Source organism: Sinocyclocheilus rhinocerous, unplaced genomic scaffold, assembly GCF_001515625.1.
Source record: "Sinocyclocheilus rhinocerous isolate Xijiao unplaced genomic scaffold, SAMN03320098_v1.1 scaffold291, whole genome shotgun sequence".
In the NCBI taxonomy this organism is placed as follows: Eukaryota; Metazoa; Chordata; class Actinopteri; order Cypriniformes; family Cyprinidae; genus Sinocyclocheilus; species Sinocyclocheilus rhinocerous.
In genome coordinates this window covers 425897-452635 of record NW_015640451.1, presented here as the reverse complement: position 1 = coordinate 452635, position 26739 = coordinate 425897, and the positions used below count along the sequence as shown (strand labels likewise).

Here is a 26739-nt window from a genome sequence, read left to right as displayed (position 1 = left end):
AGTTGTTGCTTTTTCTCGGCTTTTATTTTGGCAGAAACCCGCAGGAAGATCTCAGTCAGTGCTTCTTTTTGTTGACAACAGCATGCACATTTATAAATGATTCTCATTGCGAATTTGGGAAGATTTTTGTCGCACGTATCACACTGTCACATGCCTTTAAAAAATTCACAAAAATGTTACTGAGCAACTGACGAGTAACAAGTTCAGCACAGATTTTCCTCGCGCTTTGGACTTTGAAACCTGGCGCCGCGAGCTCGTGCAGCGCTGTCAGGAATACATGCAATTCGTGCGTGCAATAGAAAATATAACATTCTGCAGTTTATTTACTAATAGTTTGAGGCCATTTTGCGATTTCAATCTTCATACAGTAACTTAACCACCAGCATTAGCCACCTCTTCTCATCGGAGACGTGATGCAGCACTAAACAGTCTCTCGCTGTTGGTGCTTCGTGCTTGTAATGATTTCTGCGTCTTACTCTGATAGTTTTAAAGTCCCCCTGTAGTCAAAAATGTTATCCTTTAAAACTCATCTTTGATCATCAAAATGACATATTTAAATGTTTTTTCTTGTGAAAATAATTTTCTCATGCCTTAAAATAGCTTGAATGCAACTCTACACCCTTGCCTCATTTACAATAAGCGATTGGTTATTGAATTTTGTGACGTAGCAAAAAAAGGCTGTTTCAAACCACGTTTCTGTGACTGCCTTGGGAAACTACAGTTTTAAGGAGAAAATACTCAGCAATGGTGTTGATAAATAAATTGGCACATGGTTTGTCTAAAAGAATATTAAAAACACCATATAGACAAATAAACAACATAAAAAACTTGATTTTCACCACAGGGGGACTTTAAATACTTTCACACTGCCGACATGTTTGCTGCATTAGTGCGTGCCTCTATTTGATCACGTTAGTCATTGTTCGGTACATATTATTCGGCCTTTTCGCTTATTCGGCCGAACACCAAAAGAGATTTTTTTTTGCTATTTTCGGCCGAATAATTTCCGTTGCCGAATATTCTGTGCATCCCTAGTGAATGGACTGCAGATTAGGGTTGTGACGGTGAGGACCTTTTCCCACCAGTTAATCGACGTGTGACAACACTGATAATACCGGTATCACCGCGCGTTCCCTCTTTTCCTCGCTTTCCTTCGCTTTTAAATAGCTTGTAAAAGCGGCGTGCGCATTTTACTTTCACTTTCGAATTGGCAGCAATTCAGCGTCAATTGCTTGAATGCAACAACACAATACAACGTCAAACTCACTTTAGCCTATATATAAAACATAGAACTTTTATTAACAAAACTAATAAAAATACACCATGCTATAGGGCAAGCTATGCCTAATATAAAATAACAAACAAATAACTTACATAAAGTTTAAATAGGTATACAAAACTGGAAGTAAACATGTGTATAATATATAACCAAATAAATAAGAAAAGTAGAACGTTTATTAGCAAAACGAGTATTTTAAAACATTAGAATATATTACAGATCCCAATTTGAACACTATGTGTGAATGTTATAATAAATGTATTAATAGAGCTGTTGTAGGGTAATTATTATTATCGTCTTACTTTTTTATTTTATTTTACAGAATGACAATCAAATAAATTACAATACTATCATTTATGAATGTCGATGGAGTTGTTGCTTTTTCTCGGCTTTTATTTTGGCAGAAACCCGCAGGAAGATCTCAGTCAGTGCTTCTTTTTGTTGACAACAGCATGCACATTTATAAATGATTCTCATTGCGAATTTGGGAAGATTTTTGTCGCACGTATCACACTGTCACATGCCTTTAAAAAATTCACAAAAATGTTACTGAGCAACTGACGAGTAACAAGTTCAGCACAGATTTTCCTCGCGCTTTGGACTTTGAAACCTGGCGCCGCGAGCTCGTGCAGCGCTGTCAGAATACATGCAAGTCGTGCGTGCATTAGAAAATATAACATTCTGCAGTTTATTTACTAATCGTTTGAGGTAATTTCGCGATTTCAATCATCATACAGTAACCACCAGCATTAGCAGGGGCGGACTTACCAATTAGGCAAACACCTTGATGTCAAATAAAATAAATAAATTACACAAAGTTTAAATAAAGTAAAAATCAGCAAACACTGTGGAACCAATTAAATAAGAAACGAATGTTTAAAAAAAACTTCCAAAATCACCTTAGATAAACGGCAAAAGTCAACAGGCTTATTTAAAAATCCAAAATTAATGCCAAACAGGCGCTTTTGCATTTTGTTTCGAAACTAAATCATCCGCGATCGTCTTGTCTGTCTCACCCCACTCTTCTTGTCAGTCAGCTCGACTCACTCTCCTCACTGGAGAAATTAAATCTGATCTGTGATGCAACTGTCGTTCAACTGCATTGAGCAGCCGCGTTCAGTTTTAAATGTTGTGGTGTCTGTTCTTTGACTGAACTAAATGATTTTTATTACTATAAAAAATTAAAACGACGGTGGGGGTCGGTGATGCGGTGGGCAAGTGACGTAACCGGTGTTGCGGCTTAACAACGTTATCACCGTCAGCACCGTCTATCGCGGCAAGCCTACTGCAGATGTGTCTTTTCAACAGCAGGGGGTGGCAGAGATCAGTAGAGTCATACTGTGCACCAAGCAGCTTCATGTCTGTCTTTGTAGGGAGAATCCAGAAACAGTTGTTAATTTTTCCTTTTATGTATATGTATTTTATAAAAAATCCAAATCCAACCATTGATTGCAAATTTGCATATATTACAATTATTATATTATGCATCTTTTATAAAACAATGGAAAAATTTATAACATTTATTCATATTTTTAATAAAATGGTTTAAAATACAGTTTCATGGCTGGTGAGATAAGTTGTCTATACTGGCTCATCCCCAGCATAAGGCAACTTCAGAAAGACAAAAAAAGCATGTGAAAATGTTCTTTATAATCAGTTTCATCTGAATGCCTCTAAAACAACTTTCATTTTTGGCTGCCATCAAGGCAACACAGAAAGTTTCAAAGGGTGATTGTGGTATGGAAAACAATAAATTTTCATGATCCAATAATCTCCTGATTGATTAAATAAAGTCCCACATTTGTATCCTTGTTGGAATACTGCATAGGACAACATAAAACTGCATTATTTCCTCCCCTCCCACAATTTTTCTTGGTTAAAGACTCATTCATCAGGTCTGTCCAAGAGCAGCCAGACAGAGATGATTCAATCAAACTTGAACCAGAGCACATGTAAATGGAGGATGTAGACGGTCAAAAGTGAAGAACAGCAGACCACAGAGACTCAACTCATCTGACTCATCTCACCGGATCGGTGACCAGCCGGTCAGTCTCAGGTCTTGCCGATATAAAATTATTTATGCATTTGAAATTTTGCAGTGTAAATGCATTTATCAGCTTCATCAAACTGTCTGTGTAAATACATCTAATGCCACTTCAGATGCAGCTTCTGTTTCCTCAGCAGTGGAAAGATACGAGTTTGCTAATTTCATTTGATTGGTAACAACTCTACAGTTTCTTATTATTCTAACTGAATTAATTTAAACAATGTAAGAATTTGATGTGAAAGATGACACATTTAATAAGGTTAGGGGAAAAAATTTCCATTTATAAACCTAGTGGGAAATGACATCTGTTTTGTTACATACAGCAACTAATTTTAAGTTAACTATTTCTTCCTCTTTCCAGTCACAGAGCACTTTATTTTGAGAGTTGTTTAAGTGAGAGAAAATCTGTAACTTAGTCCAGATTGGGGGAATTGTAATGCTTAATAATTTCTTTTATTATGTAAATACTTTTTGCATTGAAATTTGCATAGATTTTTGTTTGTATATGCGGTCAATTATAGTTCTTAGAAAGACAATCAGAATCTGCAAAAATAGTTATCGGCAGGGCACACTTCAAAAAAAAAATCGGAAATCGGAATCGGCCAAGAAAATTGCAATAGGTGCATCTCTAATATTTTCTAAAAACTACTTTTAACTACTTATAAACTTACCATTTCATCTTAAAATGATAAGCATCTTCTTAGAGATGGTTTTAAAGTGTTGATAGCCCAGTTGGCCTTGGCCATGCAAGCATTTCACTCACATTTGCGACTAAAAATAAATGTGCAAGCTGTAAAATTTATTTAGGAGCATGTGTGTGAATTAAAAAGTCCCTCTGTTTTATGAAATTTTAGCTCATGAAAAGCCTTAAGTATCTTAAATTAAATAACAAACATCTTAATTATATTTTAAGAGGTCTTAAATTTGGTGATGGAAAAAAAAACAGGAATCGCTAAACAGCTTACACATGCTTTTATTAATCATCAAATATATGAGTGCTGCACATTTCATAGTCAAAACATGGCACTGTTGCGCATTCAACAGGCTCGCGGTTTCAGAGCAATCAATTAAAAACATGCATTTATGCCAAGCAATTACTTACGATGAAATTATGACAATGTTTAATTCTCGATTTTTATATTGTAATATTTTGTAGACATGAATGAGCAGCCAGCAATGCTAAAGCATTTCAAAATAAGAGACCCGGTGTATTTTGACAATATGCATATGGTGGAAAAAAGTAAGCATCAAACAGCTACTGTTGCAGGCTAAAAACCCTCTTCAAGTTGTTGCATCTCCAAATCCACTTTTAATGATCATGAAAGCCAAAGATAAAAATAGTCACTTGCTGACCTCACTGACCATCTTGACCCAACACTGGAGTTTTAAATCAGCCACCAACATTTACATAACACCTATTTATTTTCAGCTTCTCTGCCTGCCCTGATAAATATTAACGTGAACTATGCCAGTACACTGAGCCAATTATCAAAAGTTACATTAATAAAAACTATAAAAGATTTGCATACAGAAATCTAAAAAGTACTTCAGCAACAGCCTGTTTTATTAGAAGGGTCAGAGGATATGAATAAAGTTTCTGGTACAGGAAACCATGACTAACAAACATGACTAGATATTTCACAGGAAAAAACTACTAAACTGTAAAGCACGTCTTCACTAATTACTGGCAGTCCTATAAGTCATGTAACAAGTTGTGTAAAAGAGTTATGCAACAGCTGCGAGTCCCTGAAGTGCAACATTCATTTGGTGCTTGATTCACTCTCTGGTGAAGCTCCTACACAATGATATCATCATTGAGATATTTTTCATGGCATATGGTTAATTAGAAAGTGTGAACTGAAATTTGAAAAAAAACTGCAGTGATTGTGTCCAAAATGTTCTCTGTTTCCACAGCGCTGAATGCAGGCGGCGTGTTGCATTCGTAGCGTGACTGAACACAGTTCCAGCTCATAACAGGACTCGTTTCAAGCCAAAAACATGGAGCGATTAAACAAATTAAGCCTGTGATCAATTCACATTAAAAGGATCTTGTTTTATGGTATACTCTTGCACAGAGGCGGACAGTAACTAAGTACATTTACTTGAGTATTGTACTTAAGTACACTTTTTGAGTATCTGTACTTTACTTGAGTATTATTTTTTCTGGGAACTTATGACTTTAACTTCACTACATTTGAAAGACAAATATTGTACTTTTCACTCCACTACATTTCTATCAAGGTCCTCGAAGTAGAAAGTCGTTACTGTAGCAGCTTTGAAAGTCAGTGGTTTTTTTCTTCTCTAAAACGTGACTTTGTTTTTTTTTCAGACAGTTTATCAGTAATCTCTTGTAGGACTACATTAAATGATTTCCCAGCATTTTTTGAACACTGACCAGTTGCAAATGTGATATTTATTTACAACAATTCAATAATAAGAAATGAATATTGTGGTATATATTAGACACAACATTGTCTAATTTTGCTAAATTGTGTACGTGAGAATATTACCTATAAAGCCACAGAAGAACTGTTGTGCGTCTCCTAATAAAACACAAAAGGTGTTTGACTGAAGCAGCACTGCACAGACCATTCTGTGTATGACATAAGTATTACGTACAACAATAAAACAGTGCATTGACATAAAAAAGGAAATTTACTTTTGGTACTTAAGTACTTTTAAAAGCAAGTACTTCTGTACTTTTACTTGAGTAAAAATCTGTCTTTACAACTTTTACTTGTAATGGAGTAATATTTGACCAGCACTGTCTGTACTTTTACTCAAGTAATGGAGTTGAGTACTTTGTCCGCCTCTGCTCTTGCAGTATTGCCCAGGCTGTTTCTACATTTTCTGCTTTCAGCAACAGACAAGCACAGGACTTGTTTATTAATCAAAGTGTTTGCATGTATGTAGGTCACAGCAGAAGGTATTAATTTAGCATGTGAGCTTGGTTTTCCACTGAATTTGTTTCATTATTGCATGTATAGTGGCATATTAGTTGATAGATGGGATTTCCTGTTATTTACACCCATTCACACAATATGACGTAAAGAGATGCTCCATCATCATCATGGGAGCTTCCCCTTGGGCTACGAACTGAGTGAAACTACTCGAGGACAGGTGTTATGATGCTGCCATTGTGGTCGATGTCACATTTGATGGCAGAGATTTAACTGATAAGTCTTTTCTGATAGTGACAGAAGGAAAAAAACAAACATTCAGTTCTAAATGCCAATAAAAAAATTCTACTTACTCATACAATCATGCATTTAGGATCGCAAAATAATTAGGCTTACCAACAACACGGAGGAGAAAACATGTCCCATATCCCTCTGCTGTTAAATTCAAAGTTCAATCAAACTCTGCAATATTTTGGCGCAAGAGTTTAGCGCAGAGTTGGGGGCAAAATTGTGTATTTTACCATTTTTTATATGCAATTAATCTTTTTGCGTAATGCCAAAATATGCCTCTGCAAATTGAATGCAATTTAATTGCGGACATTTGCTTAATAATAAATTTTAGTACTGCATTAGTTTGCAATTTGATGCCAAATGTTTTTAATTTCCATTCTGTCTAAACCAATATAAAAAAATAACATCAAAACACATACCAAACACCATTTAGCAAATAACAGTAATAGTAAATGATAGTGCATAGTATTGTATTGTAAACAATATTGTTAAGCAAAACAGAAGCTTGATATCACTGCTAAACTGACTTCACGACACCACATCCTCAAACTGACATGGACTTGTTTGTACTTGCACATGTACACAGGTAAAGTGCTGATAAATTTCCAAAATAATGTCCCAAACACCTTATTTGATTAGGCAAGATGTTAAACCAAAATTAGGTTAACAATGAACCTTTTTATTTTCTAGACTAGACGTCACTTGCTGAATTAAAAATGCACTGCAGTGAAGTCATGTGAAAACAAAGTAGCATACTGCTATTTAAAAGGTTTTATATACCACATCTCATATTATTTAATAAAAACAGTAGACAGTATACAGTGTATATTGTGCAGTAAACATAGTCCATATTTTCTCTTACTAAAAAATTGCAATCCATCACTGCTATTCACAAATGGACCACACACACAAAAACCCACCCGTTAGTGTGATTAAATATTGCATAATACTTCAGCATGGCAATTTTACAGGGAATAACAACATCACACAGTAGAATATAAAATGTGTTAGTTATTGTTAATTGTTTCAACAACAAAAAAAAAGCTTCAATCTGCAGACTACACACACCTTCCTTCAGTCCTGTTATTAACATGTCATTTCATACCGAGAGCAACCATTTACTTGATTTTCCACTGAACTTACAGTGAACTGAGAGCTAAATAAAACACGTAAACCGATCATTAATAACAAACAAACAATAATAAACATTTGGAGGAACTTACACCTTTGTTAATGTGCAACAGGTCAACCAACATAGATGTGTTTATATAAGCTACTTTTACTGTAAAAAAATCAAACAAACAAGTTTAAATAAACCAGTCCGCCAGGATCCAAATGAAGCCATTTTTGTTTACTGTAACGTTACCTGTATTTGTTTACTGTAACTGTTTTGTTTACTGTAACATTACCTGTATTTGTTTACTGTAACCGATACTGTGATAATGAAAATTGTAAGCCTTTCATATTACTTCCTAAATTGAAAAACAAAAAACTAAAATTACAAACGTGCACAAAGACAAGGAAAAGTATACAGCAAATGTTCAGCGGATCAGTAAAAACACCTTTTAAACAGAATTAAACCCGTTTGAATGTCAAATATGACAATTCGTGTGTAAAGTTATGTGTACGAACGCTTTTAACTCCGTCGTTCAACAACCATATTCAGACTCATATAAACGTAAATACATTGCATTTGATCACACGAGCTCATTTGAGTTTTTCTGAAGTTTTTATCCGAATCTACAGCCACATATTAACTGTGTTAGCCTGTTAGCATGCTAGTAGAGGTCTGCATTCCCGCGGGAACCGACTGGATTTTTTGTGCCGCAGGATTAAATTCCCGAATAAAACGCAGCATCGGTCGGTAACTCTGGTGTAATTTGAACGGGAGCGTGCGGTCTAACAATATCCCGTTCCCGACGTCCATTTAGAACAGCATATCTGCGCTTTATTCTTATTGACCACCGATACAGCTTGCGCTCAGGACTGTTATGCACGCACTGCACGCATGCTTTAAACGTCACACGTTTTATTTGCGTGGTCTGTGCGCAGCATGTGCATAACGATACTCAGAGCAGGCTGTACCTGTGGTAAATATACGGCCCTCACACAGAACAGAGCAGAATAAGGATGGAGCAAAGTGTGGATGCACTGTCCTTGAAGGACTTTCAACTCTTTTTTGTTTATATTTTGCTTAGCCTATAATTTTAAATGAAAGATGTCATATTTATTTATTTTTCTCTGCGAAACTTTTCCTACTGTGTTAACAGAAAAATGTCAAACGAATTTAGTGTTTGACAACACAAATAAAAATAGCTAATAGCCAGGCTATTTTTGTACAACCTATATTTTTATTTTTTTCTCTCTTTGCAACACTTTTCCCCTATTGTGTTGTCAATGTTAAACGAATTGTATCCTGACAAGACGAATAAAAATAAGAAATACAATTTTTGTACAACATTAGAAAGGAAAACTTGAAATTGCATCATATGACCCCTTTAACAAAAGTTCTCTTGCGCTTTTGGACCAGTCATTTCGCTTCACTCTCGTCACGTGACTCAGAACTGTAGCGTGGGTCAAGAGTCGCAGGATTCGCCGTGTGTCCATCCTCACAGGACTCTAGTGATGTGTCGTTCTTTTTTTTCTTCTTCTTTGGAATTTTTTGGCGTATTCCGCACCATATGCACATACCGCCACCAACTGTTTCTAATCATACATGGATGATAGTCCAGCCTCTATTCATATATATATATATTTTTTTAATTGTTAATTTTATTTCGGGCTCACCCAAGCTGTATTTCTGGCTGCTGCGTGTTCAGCTCCCAAGCCAAAAAACCCAGCTTGTGTGTTCAGCTCATGACGACGTGAAGATGGGCCAGAAATGAAAGTACTTAAGAATCCTGCCAAAATTGCTTAAAATTAGTTTCAAATGTATTTATAACCAAAAAATAAAAAATCACAACCTGTAAGTGTTTTACACATTTATTCTGCTGTAGGGGTAAATGAAATGGCAGAAATATCACGATTAGTTTTTTCAGGCAGCATTACAATCCATCTGATCACGATTCTCTAATGTTGGTTTGGAAGAAAACATTTTTTAATCAGTGCAGCCAGACAAATTTTGCTATTTAAAAAATAAAGCCTTAAAAAGTAGCAAAACATAATTTAAAAAAGTGACAGACTGATGATTTTGGGTTCAAATGAATGGATTTAAATCCATAAAATCTAAACTGATGCTAACATGTATTTACTATTGTATGCTGACAAATGTTGCTTTCAGTAGATATACATGATTAAAATGTACAGTCTTTATCTTATGGCAAAACAGGCCAAAACCCCGAAATGCAGTGCACCCAAGTTAATCACAATATTTTACTATTTCTTTCATCAGACTGCCAAAAATATTTACAGAAATTTAAATTCAAATTTTAAAAAAAAACTTACTTTTTACGATGATGACTGGACGTGCTGACGGAGGCTGCGGAGGATTCTCTGGTTAACCTGGCTGTGGTTATTGAGGATGTGAAGTCTCAGGAGAGAGTGCTGGCTTCAGAGGAGTTCAACATCCGCAGCCCTTCCCTCAATATACAGGTATATGCTGGCCCAACATGGACATTTATACTAGCTTTAAAAGAAACATGAACTCTTCTACGCTTGACCCCCTTTATGTAAGAAACAAGAATTTTTTTGTGACAAATTTAAACCATTTTCAGATGTTTTTTATTATCTACACAGTAAATACCTGCATCACTCCAAGATCATAGATATTATGTTGGAGAATTAACTTGAAGCCTTTATCTATAATGCATTATAAAAGTATTTTAATGCATTAATTATGTTTTGCAATGCACCTTATGATGCATTGCATGATCTCATGAATAACTGTAACCACAGATATAAAATATTATAATACTTATCTAGTCATTGTTACACCTTGAGAAAATATAAAGCTTTTTAATTGTGGTTATAACTAAGTATTTAAGAAAACATATAATGCATTATACCGTATCCGGTTCAGGACTCTTGGAGGAGAAAGCTCAAATGAGGTGCGTAAAGTGTGTCGTTTTAGTCTTTAAAGCTCTTTTCTGAGCATCAACAAATGAATCACACAAATTACTTTTTTCAAACAGATTTTCCCAAATACTGGTTTGCCATTGGTCAGCAAACATATAGCCCCGCCTCCAAACACACACCATTGGTTGATACAATGTGTCAGGCTGGTTGGAATGCTCAAATAAACAGAATAATGTTTAGAAAGTGTCACACACTCTAAAAAATGCTGGGTTAAATACAACCCAGTGCTGGGTAAAATAGGGACAAACCCAGCAATTGGGTTGTTTTGACCCAGCGGGTGGGTTACTACCCAGAAGGTTGGGTTAAACATTTAACCCAACCGCTGGGTCAAAACAGCTCAATTGCTGGGTTTGTCCATATTTAACCCAGCACTGGGTTGTATTTAACCCAGCATTTTTTAGAGTGCACTGTTATAATTTCCAGAAAAAAATCAATCTTGGAATCTTAAAGAGTGTGTTGAAAGTCTGTCTTGAGCTCCAGAAAACCAAGTACTGACAAGTACAGATTTGAAAAACAAAAAGGCGGGAAAAAAGAACCCTAAACTCTAAAGCAAAGAACCGTCTCAGCATATAAAAGGTGCTTCAGGAGGATACAGTTCTAAAAAGAGCTGTTTGTGTAAAGAACCTTTAAAGAACCATCTTTTTTTTAGAGTGTAGCTTTGTAAACACAAGAACATTCCAAAAACGTTTTATAAAAAACATTACACCATCTCAAGCCTCAGTGATGTTCTTATAACATTCTCCTAATGTGGCTGAGAGAATGTTCTTCCTTTGATATCTTGAAACATTGTACAATCTGTTATCTCGAAAAACATCCTCAAAATGTTGCAGATAAAATGTTCCAGCTTTGTTAACATGTCACATTACAAGAAATTTTAATAAAGAACCTTTTGTTATCTCAGGCCTCAATAATATCCATATAACATTCTCCTAATGTGGCTGAGAGAATGTTCTTCCTTTGTTATCTTGAAACATTGTGCCAATGTTTTATTGACAATATTGTATAAACTGTTACCTCAATGTCCTTGAGTGGCCCAGCCAAAGTCCAGACTTGAACCCGATTTAACCTCTCTGGAGAGATCTGAAAATGGCTGTGCACCAGCACTCCCCATCCAACCTGATGGAGCTTGAGAGGTCCTGCAAAGAAGAATGGGAGAAACTGCCCAAAAATAGGTGTGCTGAGCTTGTAGCATCATACTCAAAAAGACTTGAGGCTGTAATCGGTGCCAAAGGTGCTTCAACAAAGTATTGAGCAAAGGCTGTGAATACTTATGCATCATCATGCTGCACATACTGAATCCACCCGCTGAAACACACACACACACACAGCGCTCATGCGTGTGCGATTGTGTAATTGTGTAATTGTTTGAGGTGTTGGTTCTACTGATTGTAAAATTTGACATGTATTGACTTCATGAGAATTGGGTCTGGTAACTTCAGTGGAAAGGGCGAGGCAGATGAATGCTGTATAAAAGCGCAATAAACTGCGAATCAAAATATACAAGCAAACCACATCACAGTTGCATATCATGGACGGTAAGCTTTATGTTTTTAATATTATAATTTTTACTGGTTTATTAGCAAGGCATTTTGTTAAACCTTTTACAAAAAAAAAAACATACTATTTGAGTTATTTTGCTATTTATGGCTTTATGAAGAATAATCTTTGCAATAATTGCAATAATCTTTACTACTGCATGTAATCTTTTTTTTTGATGTCATATTATTTGACTGTGCTTTAATTTTTTTTGTGATCAACTTTTTATTGTCTTTTATATAATATAAACTGTGCTTTAATTTTAAGAAAATTATTTATAATAGTTAATCATAAATTATTAATTAACTGCAATTTTAAACATAAATATTTTTAGTGGTACAATTATGCATATTATCTATCAAAATAATGAGAAATAATATCACATTTGCTAATTTTTACATAGAGATCAAGGTTCAAACTATCAACCTGCAACAGGTGCAAAACCAGACCCGCCACAAGACCGACGGTCTGAGTTCCAGCACTCTGGTTCTGCGGAGAGGACAGGCCTTTACAGTGACAATCAACTATGATGGACGACCATTTGATCCACTGAAGGAAAAACTGATCTTCCGAATTGTTTTAGGTGCGTTTGCATGTGCATGTGTGTAGTTGTTTTAACTATACTTTTGAGGACCATACTTTGAGGACTTTGCCAACCCACTAGTGAGGAAAATCAGCCAAAAGATGTTTTGATTTAAATCTAGTGCTCTGCGTATGTTTCTGTGATGAGTATGTTTAGGGGTAGAGGTTGGGTTAGCTGATTGCATTAACCTAATGTGTGTGTGTGTGTGTGTGTGCGTGCGCATAATTCCATGATAAAATTAATAGTTCATAGTTAATAATTCACAGTTTTTACATTTATTGCATTACTTTTAGTTTATGAAGATAAGACTTTATTGTATCCTCGAGGGGAAATTTAGACGTTACAGCATGGACAAGGCAGTACAAAAATACACAAAATAGAATTAAGAAATAAAAATTTAGAAGGAAAAAAAAAACATTAGCAGGCTAAAATAAGTTAAAAAAAGACTTAAAACAGTACATTAATGGTGACTGAATATTCAAGATAAACATCATAAATACTAACATAGTAACATTTAATTTTAGATATTTTATTACATCAAGTTAAACTAAATAATAAATTTTGCCTAAGCAACTAGCTGACATAAAATGTCTATAAGTATTTTTGTATTTTATTTAAAATAATTAGATTTTTTAATGATTTTAGTTTTATTTAACTAATTGTTAGATATTTGGTAATTGGTAAAATACATGAAAACTTACAATCAGTTACTCTGTGGAGAAAATTCATTCCAGAACCATATTTTTGTGCTCTATCCTGACATCCACACTTTTCTCCTCACCGCAGGTCCGGTGTATGTGGAGGTTCCGGTCTCTGTGTCCGGACAGCCCTCTCTGACTCAGTGGACCGCGGTTCTGGAGAGGTGCGTACTGAACCCAACTGGACCCCGTGCATTTTCAGTATCACTGTCCAGCCCTGCGTCTGCTTCTATTGGCGCATACACGCTTCAGATGAGAATCAAGACCCGCCTGAGTGTGAAAACACACTTTCTCTGCCAGTTCACGCTCCTCTGCAACCCCTGGTGCCCAGGTGAGTGCTGTCTGTTTGTCTAAAACTGAATGCCTTAGTAGGCACGAGTTTTTAGCATGTTGCTTTGTGGTTGCTAGTTACTTGCTAGTCCAAATCACTCTACATTAAGTCTCATTGCTTAGAAATGTAAATGAAGAAACAACTCGTCTTATCTGGAGACATTATTTGAGAAATCATTCATGTTTGTAAGACTCAGATAGGTCCTTCAGGGTATCTTGGAGGGGTGAGGTGTCCAAGTCACATCATCTAGCTACTGGGGTGCCTCAGGGCTCAGTTCTTGGACCACTTCTCTTCTCTGTCTACATGGCATCACTAGGTTCTGTCATTCAGAAACATGGCTTTTCATATCACTTTTATGCTGATGACACTCAACTCTACCTCTCATTCCATCGTGATGATCCGACAATAGCTGCTTGCATCTCAGCATGTCTAACAGACATTTCTGGATGAAGGACCATCACCTTCACCTTGCCAAGACAGAACTGCTTGTGGTTTCAACAAACCCATCACATCATCACAATTTCACCATCCAGCTAGGCACATCAACCATAACTCCTTCAAAAACAGCCAGAAACCTTGGAGTTGTGATTGATGATCAGCTAAATTTCTCAGACCTCATTGCTAAACTGTCCGGTCCTGCAGATTTGCTTTATACAACATTAGGAAGATCAGGCCCTTTCTTTTGAAACATGCTTCACAACTCCTTGTTCAAGCTCTTGTTCTGTCCAAACTGAACTATTGCAATGCTCTCTTGGCAGGTCTTCCAAACAGTCCTATCAAACCTCTACAATTAATTCAGAAAATCTCTTCCATCTTTATTTGACCCTCTAACTCTAGCATTCTCTATTCTAATTCTATTTAATCTATTTGTTTTTTGTTTTTTTAAATACTTGACCCTCTAACACTTGCACTCTCTATTCATTTTCTATCTGCTTGTTTTATTTAAAAACAACAACAACAACAACAACAAAAAAGGCCTCTAACAGTATTATTTTGGACTATTAATAAGGTATTATTGATTTTGGGGTAAAATATGACCAGGTCAGTGTTGGTTTAGTATTATTTAAGCACCATCACAGTATTTATTAATCAAAATTAAAATCAGTTTTAATTTTAGTTTAGGTTTTATGATTTTTTTTTTTTTTTTTTTTTTTTTATGTATGTGTGTGTGTGTGTGTGTGTGTGTGTGTGTGTGTGTGTGTGTATATATATATATATATATATATATATATCCTTTCTATGTGTACTGCGTTAGGCTAACCGAGACTTGTTATAGCACTTGCATATTCTTGCTCTTTAGTTGGTTTCAATTGCTTCTGCTAAATGAAAAAATGTAAATGTCATTACTTAAATATATTACATCCAAATTTTATTTATTGAGAATATTACCTTATGTACAGTACACTACCTTTTAAAAGTTTGGGGTTGGCAATATGTTTTAATGTTTTTGAAATTAGTCTCTTCTCGTCAACAAGGCTGTATTTATTTAATTAAAAATACAGTAAAAATTGTAATACTGTTCCCTTATGTGCCATTATGTTCCATTAAGATAACTATTTTCCATTTTAATACATTTTAAAATGTAATTTATTTCTGAGATCAATGTTGAATTTTCATCATCATTACTCCAGTGTCACATGATCCTTCAGAAATCATTCTAATTTGCTGAGTTTCTGCTCAGGAAACATTTCTGATTATTATCAATGTTGAAAACAGTTGTGCTGCTTTTTTTTTGTGGAAACAGTGGTACATTTTATTTTTCAGGATTCTTTGATGAATAGAACATTTATTTGAAATGGAAATCTTTTGTAACATTATAAATGTCTTTACTGTCACTTTTGATCAGTTTAAAGCATCCTTGCTGAATAAAAGATTTTTATTTTTTATCAAAAACAATCAAACAGTCTTTTAAAAAGTAGGTCGTGTCTTTCATTGTATTGCTTTTGCTGCCATTTTATACACCTTTAAAATCACAGTAATGCATAGCCTCTTATAACTTACTACCTCCATTTATTGCAATTACACACAGATTACAAAACAAATTATGGTGATTTTCTGCAGCTGATTCAGTGTTCCTGCAGTCGGAGGATCTGAGGACTGAATATGTCAGGAGTGATATCGGCCTGCTGTTTAAAGGCAGCCCACGTAACATCGTCCCCAATCCCTGGTCGTTTGATCAGGTGAGATGTTTGACCATTGACTGACAGCTCAGCACTGAAAAATAGCTTCACATTAACTCCTGCTATGCATACATGTGTTTTCAGTATGAAAAAGGGATACTGGACATCTGCATGCAATTGCTGCAGCTGAGTCCTCAACATCAAGCGGATATAGGTAAAGATCTGCAGAACCGCAACAATCCGGTTTACATCAGCCGCGTGATCTCAGCGATGGTGAGGATCTGCTCTCATTCTCTCCTCTCTGCTCTCTCTCTCTCTCTCTCTCTCTCCATGTATTAATATAGACTCTCTGTCTTTCTAAACAGGTGAACTCTAATGATGATAAAGGAGTGTTAATGGGAAACTGGTCAAATGACTACAGCGGTGGTGTCAGCCCTTCACAGTGGTCCGGCAGCGCAGATATTCTCAGGAAGTGGGCAGAAACACAATTCAATCCTGTGAAATACGGACAGTGCTGGGTGTTTGCTGCTGTCATGTGTACAGGTGGGACAAATAGAAGTCATTACATTCAAAAGTTTGGGGTCAGAGCAATTTTTTTTAAAGAAATTAATACTTTTATTCAGACATTAAATTGATCAAAAACTGAAGTAACAACATTTCTAATACTAAAAAATATTTAGATTTCACATAAATAGTGTTCTTTTGAACTTTCTATAAGTTCAAAGTTTCTATGTAATCATAAATGTTTCTTGAGCATCAAATCAGCAAATTAAAATGATTGCTGAAGGATCGTGTAACACTGAAGACTGGAGTAATGATGCTGAAAATTCAGCTTTGATCACAGGAATAAATTATTTTTTACAATACATTTATATAGAAAACATATTTTAAATTGTAATAATATTTCACAATATTATTGTTTTGTATTGTATTTTTGATCAAATAAATGGTGAGCATAAAAGATTTCTTTAAAAAAATTGTTTTCAAAAAATCTTACCGACCCCAAACTCTTAAATGGTAGTGTGTGTGTGTTTTCCTTTTGTGTTTCGTGGGTTGAACGAAAATAATGTGGTTGAAACAGCATGGGAGTGTGTATTAAGTATTAATTTCATTGGCCGTTGGTACTACTGATGATTAATATCAAAAGTGTTTGTTTGTGTGATAGTAATGAGAGCCCTTGGCATTCCGACTCGAGTCGTCACCAACTTCAACTCCGCTCACGACACAGATGGAAATATGGTGATCGAGGAATATTACGATGAGATGGGGAAAAAGCTGTCCTTCAGCAGGGATAGCATCTGGTGAGTAACACTAAAAAGCCTAGAAGTCTAAAAAGTGTAGTTATAGTGCTAAAACATACATTACTGTTCTGAAGTTTGGCGTTGGTGAGATTTTTCATGTTTTTAAAAGAAGCCTTTTCTGCTCACCAAGGCTGCATTTATTTGATCAAAAATACAGTAAAAATAGTAAACTATCACATAACTTTTTAATATGTGAATATGAATGTAAAATGTAATTTATTCCTGTGATGCAAAGCTGAATTTTCAGCATCATTACTCCAGTCTTCAGTGTCACATGATCCTTCAGAAATCATTCTAATATGCTGATTTGCTGCTCAAGAATCATTTCTGATTATTATCAATGTTGAAAACAGTTGTGCTGCCCAATATTTTTGTGGAAACTGTGATACATTTTCTTTCCCCCAGGATTCTTTTATGAACAGAAAGTTCAAAAGAACAGCATTTATTTGAAGTAGAACACTTTTGTAACATTACAAAATGTTTTTACTGTCACTTTTGATTGGTTGAATACATCCTTGCTCAATAAAAATAATATTTAAAAAAATAAACTTTTAAAAATGTTTTTAATTTATAGTCCTTTAATGCTTTTCCTTATACTTCAGTAAAGGTGTCTGCACCATCATTAGGCTACGGTATACAAATAAACCTGAACTGATTGCGGTGGAAAGGAATGATTCATTGTTTCAGGATTTGTAATCTGTCAGAATGTGAGCTAAAAGTGTTTGGCCTTTTTTCAGGAACTTCCACGTGTGGGTGGAGAGTTGGATGAAGAGGCCTGATCTGGGTCGAGGTTATGACGGATGGCAGGTTCTCGACCCCACGCCACAAGAGAAGAGCACAGGTCTGTCATTACAGTGATTTTTACAAGGTTAACGTATATAAAAAACTAGTGAGCTACCTAGATAGCATGCTATTAATTTCCTCCAAAGCATGCTAGTTTTTGAGCTGGGATTTTAATGATAATCATGCTTAAACATCAATATTCTGTCACAGGAATGTTCCGCTGTGGCCCTGCTGCTGTTAAAGCCATTTATGAGCGGAAGGTGGATGCACAGTACGATGTGCCGTTCGTTTACGCAGAAGTGAACGCGGATGTGCGTACAATGATCGTCAGAAATGGGATGGTATTATCAACCAGCATCGATAAACGCAGAGTTGGAACCCTGATCTCCACCAAACACCCAGGATCCATGCGTATGCAGGACATCACGTCTGAATACAAAACTGAGGAGGGTAAGAGAAAGAGTGATAAAAAAAGACAAAAACATACTGTTTCAGTCTGGCTATAGAAAGTACCACAGTACCGAAACTGCTCTTATAAAAATAACAAATGATTTTACAGTTAATTCCAGTAAAAATAAAGTTTCAATTCCTGTTCGTTTAGATTTGAGTGTAGCGTTTGACACAAATGACATTTTAATAAATCATTTGGAAAAATTGGTAGGTCTTTCTGATAATGTATGAAATTGGTTTAAAACTTATATTAAGGGGAGAAATTTCTCTGTTCAACTTGGAGATTATGTGTCTGAGAAACATAAATCCCATTATGGAGTCCCACAAGGAAGCTGTCTTGGCCCTTTATTATTTTCATTATACTGTATATGCTGCCACTTGGAGACATCATCAGAGAAAATGATGTAAGTTTTCATAGTTATGCTGATGATACACAGCTATACATTTCTGCTGAGCCAAAATTACACTGTGGCTATTAACTCCATCACATCCTGCCTTATATATCAGTCAATAATTGGCTTCCTATAAAATTTAGAATAGATTATAAAGTCCTGCTTATTACGTATAAAGCCTGTAATGGGCAAGGACCTAATTACATTACCAGTTCTCTTGTTAATTATACTCCAGAACTTTAAAGCAGCACTATGTAACTTTTGGCGCTCTAGCGGTTAATAAACAGAACTGCACACATCCCGCGGAAGAACATTCCAACCGGATCTACTTCTCTAAGTGTTTGTCTATGGCGATTCACGCAGGTATGTGTTACTCCGCAGCGGTGACGACCCGACCAGGCTACAATAGTCCAAATATAAGTACTTCTTTATTATAAGTGTATCGTAGTGATTCGGAATAAGACAAAAACGCGGTTTGGAAGATGAATTCATGATGTACTCGCTCATTATATACATTTAGCAAATTTTGAACACAGAAAAAGTTACATAGTGCTGCTTTAAGATCATTTAATACAGGTTTATTGGAGGTTCCCAGTTCTAGAAGGGAAAAAAAAAAAATTGGTGATGCATCCTTCGTAAATTATGTTCCAAAATTATGGAATAAATTACCATCAGATATTAGGGAAGCTAGTACACTTAGTATTTTTTTTTTTTTATCTTGGCTTTCAGTTAGTTTACTTTGTAAATGTACGTTTGTTTTTTAAAGAATGTGTTGTGTGTACTGTAGGTATTTTTTTGTAATGTTTATGCTTGGTGTATTTGTTTTATTGGATGTAATGTTGTTGCTTATTTAACTGTGTATTCTTAATTATGTAAAGCACTTTGAGTCACATTTTATGTTTGAAAGGTGCTATATAAATAAAGTTTTATTATTATTATTATTATTATTATTACTGTTAAAATGTGTTTCATACAAAAATCTCATTCTTTTACATTTAGATGAAAACACTTCTCGTGCATCATTCGCTGCTGGTAAGTCATTCTAGCTTTCTAATGTTTAAAGCTGAAAATTGTGTAATTAATTTGACTAGTTTCAGCATCACTGGAAAAAAAAAATGAATAGTTGTTGTTAAAGACAATGAAAAGTTTTTGGTGTAGGATTACATTGACACTGTGTTCCTTAAGTAAATTTCTCACATAATTACAAGGAAATGGCAATTAAAACAATGAATTAAAGGTGAAATTTAGAAGTTGTAAGATTAAAATAGTACTTTCTTGTAAAACACACTTCAGTAGTCTTTGTTTGCTTACAACTTAAAAAAAAAAAAGAAATTGTAGTGCAGGTGTTTTGAACACTTTTTAACAAAAAATGACATGCATGTCAAACTGTTAAATTAACTCAGTGTCAACTAAATCCATTTTGAGAATATTTTTATGTAAATATTTATTATGATTTTCATCTGAATACTTTTTTGTTATTCATCTAAGCTGCTGGAAGAAACGTTCATTTCAGTTGTCAACCTCAAAGTGCTATGGAAATCGTGGGTAAGTTCTAGCATTTCTTTTTCTTTTCCTCATAAACACTGCTCTTTCTTTGTTTGAGTAATATGACTAAATGCAATGATCTATCATGTCTTTTCATGCAGTTCAGCTTCTGAAACCCCCTGTAGTCGGAGAAAACATTTCTTTCATCGTCATAATCACTAACAATGAGGCCGCTCCGAAACTTCTGAGAAAACATGTGAACGCTCAGAACAAGGAGTACAACCGCAATCCCACTGGAACCTTCTGGGAGGCTCATGACGACGTGAAGATGGGCCCGAATGAAAGTAAGAATCCTGCAAAAATGGCTTTAAATGAGTCTCAAATGTATTTATAACCAAAAAATAAAAAATCACAACCTGTAAGTGTTTTACACATGTATTCTGCTGTAGGGGTACTGTAAATGAAATGGCAGAAATATCACGATTAGTTTTTTCAGGCAGCATTACAATCCATCTGATCATGATTCTCTAATGTTGGTTTGGAAGAAAAAACATTTTTTAATCAGTGCAGCCAGACACATTTAGCTATTTAAAAAATAAAGCCTTAAAAAGTAGCAAAACATAATTAAAAAAAGTGACAGACTGATGATTTGGGTTCAAATGAATGGATTTAAATCCATAAAATCTAAACTGATGCTAACATGTATTTACTATTGTATGCTGACAAATGTTGCTTTCAGTAGATATACATGATTAAAATGTACAGTCTTTATCTTATGGCAAAACAGGCCAAAACCCCGAAATGCAGTGCACCCAAGTTAATCACAATATTTTACTCATTATTTCATCAGACTGCCAAAAATATTTACAGAAATTTAAATTCAAATAAAAAAAAAAAAAACGTATTTTTTACGATGAAGACTGGACACCACTCACTATGTGACCCTAATGTAGCATACTACTGTCTGAAATGTTTATCATGGAATGCACACTGCATACTGTTTAGTATAAGGCAGTATAGTATTACATTGAACACAACCGGTATGCAAAACGAAATTCTTTTACTTTCAAGTCTTGTAAAAACATCTGGACCACATGGTTTCGAATAACACAAAACATGGCGAAATGATTCAATAGGAATTGCGAGGTCACATGACTGAATCCTGTTTCTTGTACTCCACCAGCTGTGACTATACAACATGAGATCTCCTTCAACGACTACATGCTGACGGAGGCTGCGGAGGATTCTCTGGTTAACCTGGCTGTGGTTATTGAGGATGTGAAGTCTCAGGAGAGAGTGCTGGCTTCAGAGGAGTTCAACATCCGCAGCCCTTCCCTCAATATACAGGTATATGCTGGCCCAACATGGACATTTATACTAGCTTTAAAAGAAACATGAACTCTTCTACGCTTGACCCCCTTTATATTAGAAACAAGAATTGTTTTGTGACAAATTTAAACCATTTTCAGATGTTTTTTATTATCTACACAGTAAATACATGCATCACTCCAAGATCATAGATATTATGTTGGAGAATTAACTTGAAGCCTTTATCTATAATGCATTATAAAAGTATTTTAATGCATTAATTATACTTTGCACTGATGCTAACATGTATTTACTATTGTATGCTGACAAATGTTGCTTTCAGTAGATATACATGATTAAAATGTACAGTCTTTATCTTATGGCAAAACAGGCCAAAACCCCGAAATGCAGTGCACCCAAGTTAATCACAATATTTTACTCATTATTTCATCAGACTGCCAAAAATATTTACAGAAATTTAAATTCAAATAAAAAAAAAAAAAACGTATTTTTTACGATGAAGACTGGACACCACTCACTATGTGACCCTAATGTAGCATACTACTGTCTGAAATGTTTATCATGGAATGCACACTGCATACTGTTTATTTAGTATAAGGCAGTATAGTATTACATTGAACACAACCGGTATGCAAAACGAAATTCTTTTACTTTCAAGTCTTGTAAAAACATCTGGACCACATGGTTTCGAATAACACAAAACATGGCGAAATGATTCAATAGGAATTGCGAGGTCACATGACTGAATCCTGTTTCTTGTACTCCACCAGCTGTGACTATACAACATGAGATCTCCTTCAACGACTACATGCTGACGGAGGCTGCGGAGGATTCTCTGGTTAACCTGGCTGTGGTTATTGAGGATGTGAAGTCTCAGGAGAGAGTGCTGGCTTCAGAGGAGTTCAACATCCGCAGCCCTTCCCTCAATATACAGGTATATGCTGGCCCAACATGGACATTTATACTAGCTTTAAAAGAAACATGAACTCTTCTACGCTTGACCCCCTTTATGTAAGAAACAAGAATTTTTTTGTGACAAATTTAAACCATTTTCAGATGTTTTTTATTATCTACACAGTAAATACCTGCATCACTCCAAGATCATAGATATTATGTTGGAGAATTAACTTGAAGCCTTTATCTATAATGCATTATAAAAGTATTTTAATGCATTAATTATACTTTGCAATGCACCTTATAATGCATTGCATGATCTCATGAATAACTGTAACCACAGATATAAAATATTATAATACTTATCTAGTCATTGTTACACCTTGAGAAAATATAAAGCTTTTTAACTGTGGTTATAAGTATTTAAGAAAACATATAATGCATTACAACATTTTATAATGCATTATACATATAAAGGGTTATGTTTTTGCATAACTAAATTCACAAGTAGAAAAGAACTAAAGCAAATTGTTTTTTCTTCTAGATTCAAAATGAGTTCTCGGTCATCATTAACACGCCACAAGTGGCCACGGTGATCTTCACGAACCCGTTCAGTGTTGCAGTGAGCGGAGAACTGACCGTATCCGGTTCAGGACTCTTGGAGGAGAAAGCTCAAATGAGGTGCGTAAAGTGTGTCCTTTTAGTCTTTACAGCTCTTTTCTGAGCATCAACAAATGAATCACACAAATGACTTTTTTCAAACAGATTTTCCCAAATACTGGTTTGCCATTGGTCAGCAAACATAAAGCACCGCCCACTGGGTTGTATTTAACCCAGCATTTTTTAGAGTGCACTGTTATAATTTCCAATAAAAAATCAATCTTTGATTCTGCATCATTAGCTTGTACAGTATGAGAGAAAGTATTTTAACATCCAAAAAATGACACACAGTACCCTGATATTTAATCCATACTATAGTGAATCCAGTTTTTTACTACAATAAAGCCACATTATACATCACTGTCACTAAAAAGTGATTAACAAAATAACAGAAACCCAGGTTAAAAAAAAGTACACTTCCATAATGTACTTAAAGTGCTCTATTTTTTTTAATTAATGTGCGAAAATAGAGCACTTTAAGTATATTATGGAAGTGAAATTCTTTCACCTGGGAAGAATCTTACACGGTTTAAAATAGATCCCATAATAAATTTAGTTCACATGCCTGATGAGTGATTCTGATGGGCGTCAAACAGTCAAGTTCATACAGTTTTCAATCAGTGGGAGCGGTTGTTTCTGAGATTTTTGACATGATTATCTTTGACATCAGTTTCACTGCTACAGTGTCTATTAGAAGTGTCAGTACACACTTGTTAGTCAGCATTTCTGACGCACTTCTGTAATCATATGCATATCACAAAAACTCATGTGAGTTCTTTTGTGTGTTAAACCTCCAGATTTACACCATGATATACACTTTAAACTCTTGTGTAAATCACTAAACCTAAACATGAGCAGCAGTAACAGTGATGCTTGTAACAGTAAAAGTGATGCTTGCCTGTTTTTGTTCTAAACGTTCTGTGTTTTATATTTCAGGCTTACGATTCAGCCTCGAGAAACTATGAAAAAGCCCGTCAATTTCACTCCGAGGATGGTGGGTGCCAAGATGCTTTCTGCTAGCTTAGTGTTGGAGAATCCTCCCACCGTCCTGCACGGATTCAAGACCATCAATGTTCAAGCATCTTAGAGTCACACACCTTTAGAAATGATTGTGAACCCTGATGAAGTGCTGCACTAATGCTTGAAACACATTTAGAAATGATTGTGAACCCTCATGAAGGGCTGCACTAATGTTTGAAACACATTTAGAAATGAGTGTGAACCCTCATGAAGTGCTGCACTAATGGTTGAAACACATTTAGAAATAATTGCTTTCTAATAATTTTTTTTAATATCACTGTGAAATCTGACTTGATTCATTGACTTGTTTTCAAGATTATTTAGGCACAAGCCTGAAAATAAAGCATTTCCATGCATTATCCATGTTTGCGATCTGTTCACATGCATTCTCCAGCAGAGGGCAGACTAGTTAAGTCATTCACAGCAAAGACTGTCAGCTTCAGTGAGAGCAAATATTTCAAATACTGACATGCTGAACAGGACATGTGACATTAAAACTGTCCTGGAAACCCTCCCCCCACCCATTGCTTTAGTGTTAAAACATAAAATTTAGCTAAAAGCTTTAATCTTAAATTCTCTCACCATTATGAGAATCGGTAACAGTGATATATCTAAACAAATATCTAAACATTCTTAAGTGTTCAAGTGTTCTTCCTTAAGAATCAAGATGACATAAGATGTTAAGTCTTGTTTTATGAAAAAACATAAAAATTAAGTGAGTCTTGCAGAAAAAAAAAAGAAAAGAATATCCACCAAAGAGGCAAGATAAATAATTGATTTTCTCTTTGAATTCAATCTTTTTCTTAGGTTGTATGGTCATTGTGTAGAACTTCTGTGGCATTAATCATCAGTTTGTTCAGTCCAGTCCTTCATCAGATCATTTGCTATAAACTGACAATTTCATCATCATCTTCACACGCTCCAGACTCATGCGGCTGTGTGTGTGTGATGCATTGCCAATGCTGGCAGGATTTCTTCATGACAGATCCTCCATGTAAAGTTATATGCAAATATATGCGCACAAGCCCCACAAACATGCACAAACAATGCATATGTCATCGTTGTGTAATGTGTAATGTGCTGAAAAGTCTTGACAAAAGTTCAATATGTCAAAAAACTATACTTCAGTTGAGTTATTATTTTACTCAACACTGTCTGCTCTCAACACAACACTGGGAGAGAGAGTCATATACTGTCTTTCACCATTTCAGATGTATGTCACACTTAGTTATTTTGAACTCATATTTTCAAATGTTTGTATCATAATTTTGACTTTCTATCTCATAATTTCTTAGTATCTCATAATTTTGACTTTTTGTCATGATGATTTTTTTTTGTCATAATTTTGACTTTTATGTCATAATTTAAACTTGTCATAATTTAAATTTATCTTATAATTTTGACATGGTAATTTTAATTTTAATCAGTTTAAACCGTTTATTGCCATAATTCCATTTTATCACAGTTAAAATTTAGTATCTCATTATTACAATTTTTACATAATTTAGACTTTTGTCAATTATTATTTTTATTTCATAACTGCATAATTTTTCATAACTATGGCTTTTATGCCATGATTTAAACTTGTAATAATTTGTAATTTCTCATAATTGTGACTTAGTATCTCATAATTTCAGCTTTTTTACAATTTTGATGTTTATCTCATAATTAAAATTTTTTGTAATAACTTTCAACTTATATGACACAGTATCTCATAATTTTGATTTTCTGTGTTAATTATGACTTTCTATGTCAAAATTTAAACTTAAATATGACATTTATTTCATAATTATGATTTACCAAGCTACGAGAATGCTACAAGCTACAAAATACTTTTTGCACGCAAAGATAATGACTTTTTTTTCAATAATTTCTTCTTATCCTTGTCAATTAACGCGCGTTCAGGAGAGTATCACAACACATGGTGCTGCTAACACAGGAGCTGGCGTTCTGACGTAGAACCTGGATTTGCTGTGCCTTGTTTGCAAGCAGAGGAATGCAAACACATGCATCGTTTTACTCATGAGAACATGCAGCAGAGACTGGCACAGAAGATAAGAAATTGTTGAATAAATTCATTATTTTTGTTTATTTTGTACACAAAAAGTATTCTCATAGCTTCATAAAATGAAGGTTGAACCACTGATGTCACATGGACTATTTTAACGTGTTCTTGCTACCTTTCTGGGTAGTAAAATTTGGTCACACTTTTATTTTAAGGTCTAATTCTCGCTCACTTTTGCTTCAATAAACTCCTAATTTGCTGCTTATTAATAGTTAGTAATGCAGTTGTTAGGTTTAGGTATTGAGTAGGATTAAAGATGTAGGTCATGCAGAATATGTGCTTTATAATACTAGTAAACAGCCAATAGGTTAATAATAGGCATGCTAATAAGCAGCTAGTTAATAGTGACAATTGGTCCCTATACTAAAGTGTGACCTAAAATTATATATATATATATATATATATATATACAGTGCCTTGCGAAAGTATTCATACCCCTTCATTTATTTCACATTTTGTTATGTTGCAGCCTTATGTTAAACTGCTTTAAATTACTTTTTT

At 34.8% G+C, this 26739-nt stretch overlaps 1 protein-coding gene across 1 annotated transcript; it reads left to right on the top strand.

Annotated features, from left to right (window-relative positions):
* Nucleotides 1-9972: 9972 nt before the first annotated feature.
* On the top strand, nucleotides 9973-24270 carry LOC107752867 (protein-glutamine gamma-glutamyltransferase 5-like). The gene is made up of 13 exons (XM_016568938.1): nucleotides 9973-10012; nucleotides 12531-12710; nucleotides 13497-13739; nucleotides 15801-15919; nucleotides 16004-16132; nucleotides 16225-16402; nucleotides 17025-17160; nucleotides 17898-18001; nucleotides 18154-18393; nucleotides 20432-20614; nucleotides 21454-21617; nucleotides 23038-23174; nucleotides 24090-24270. Exons 1-13 carry the CDS (start codon nucleotides 9973-9975, stop codon nucleotides 24238-24240), a joined length of 2004 nt encoding a protein of 667 aa, XP_016424424.1. The 3' UTR covers nucleotides 24241-24270.
* The last annotated feature ends 2469 nt before the right edge of the window (nucleotides 24271-26739 follow it).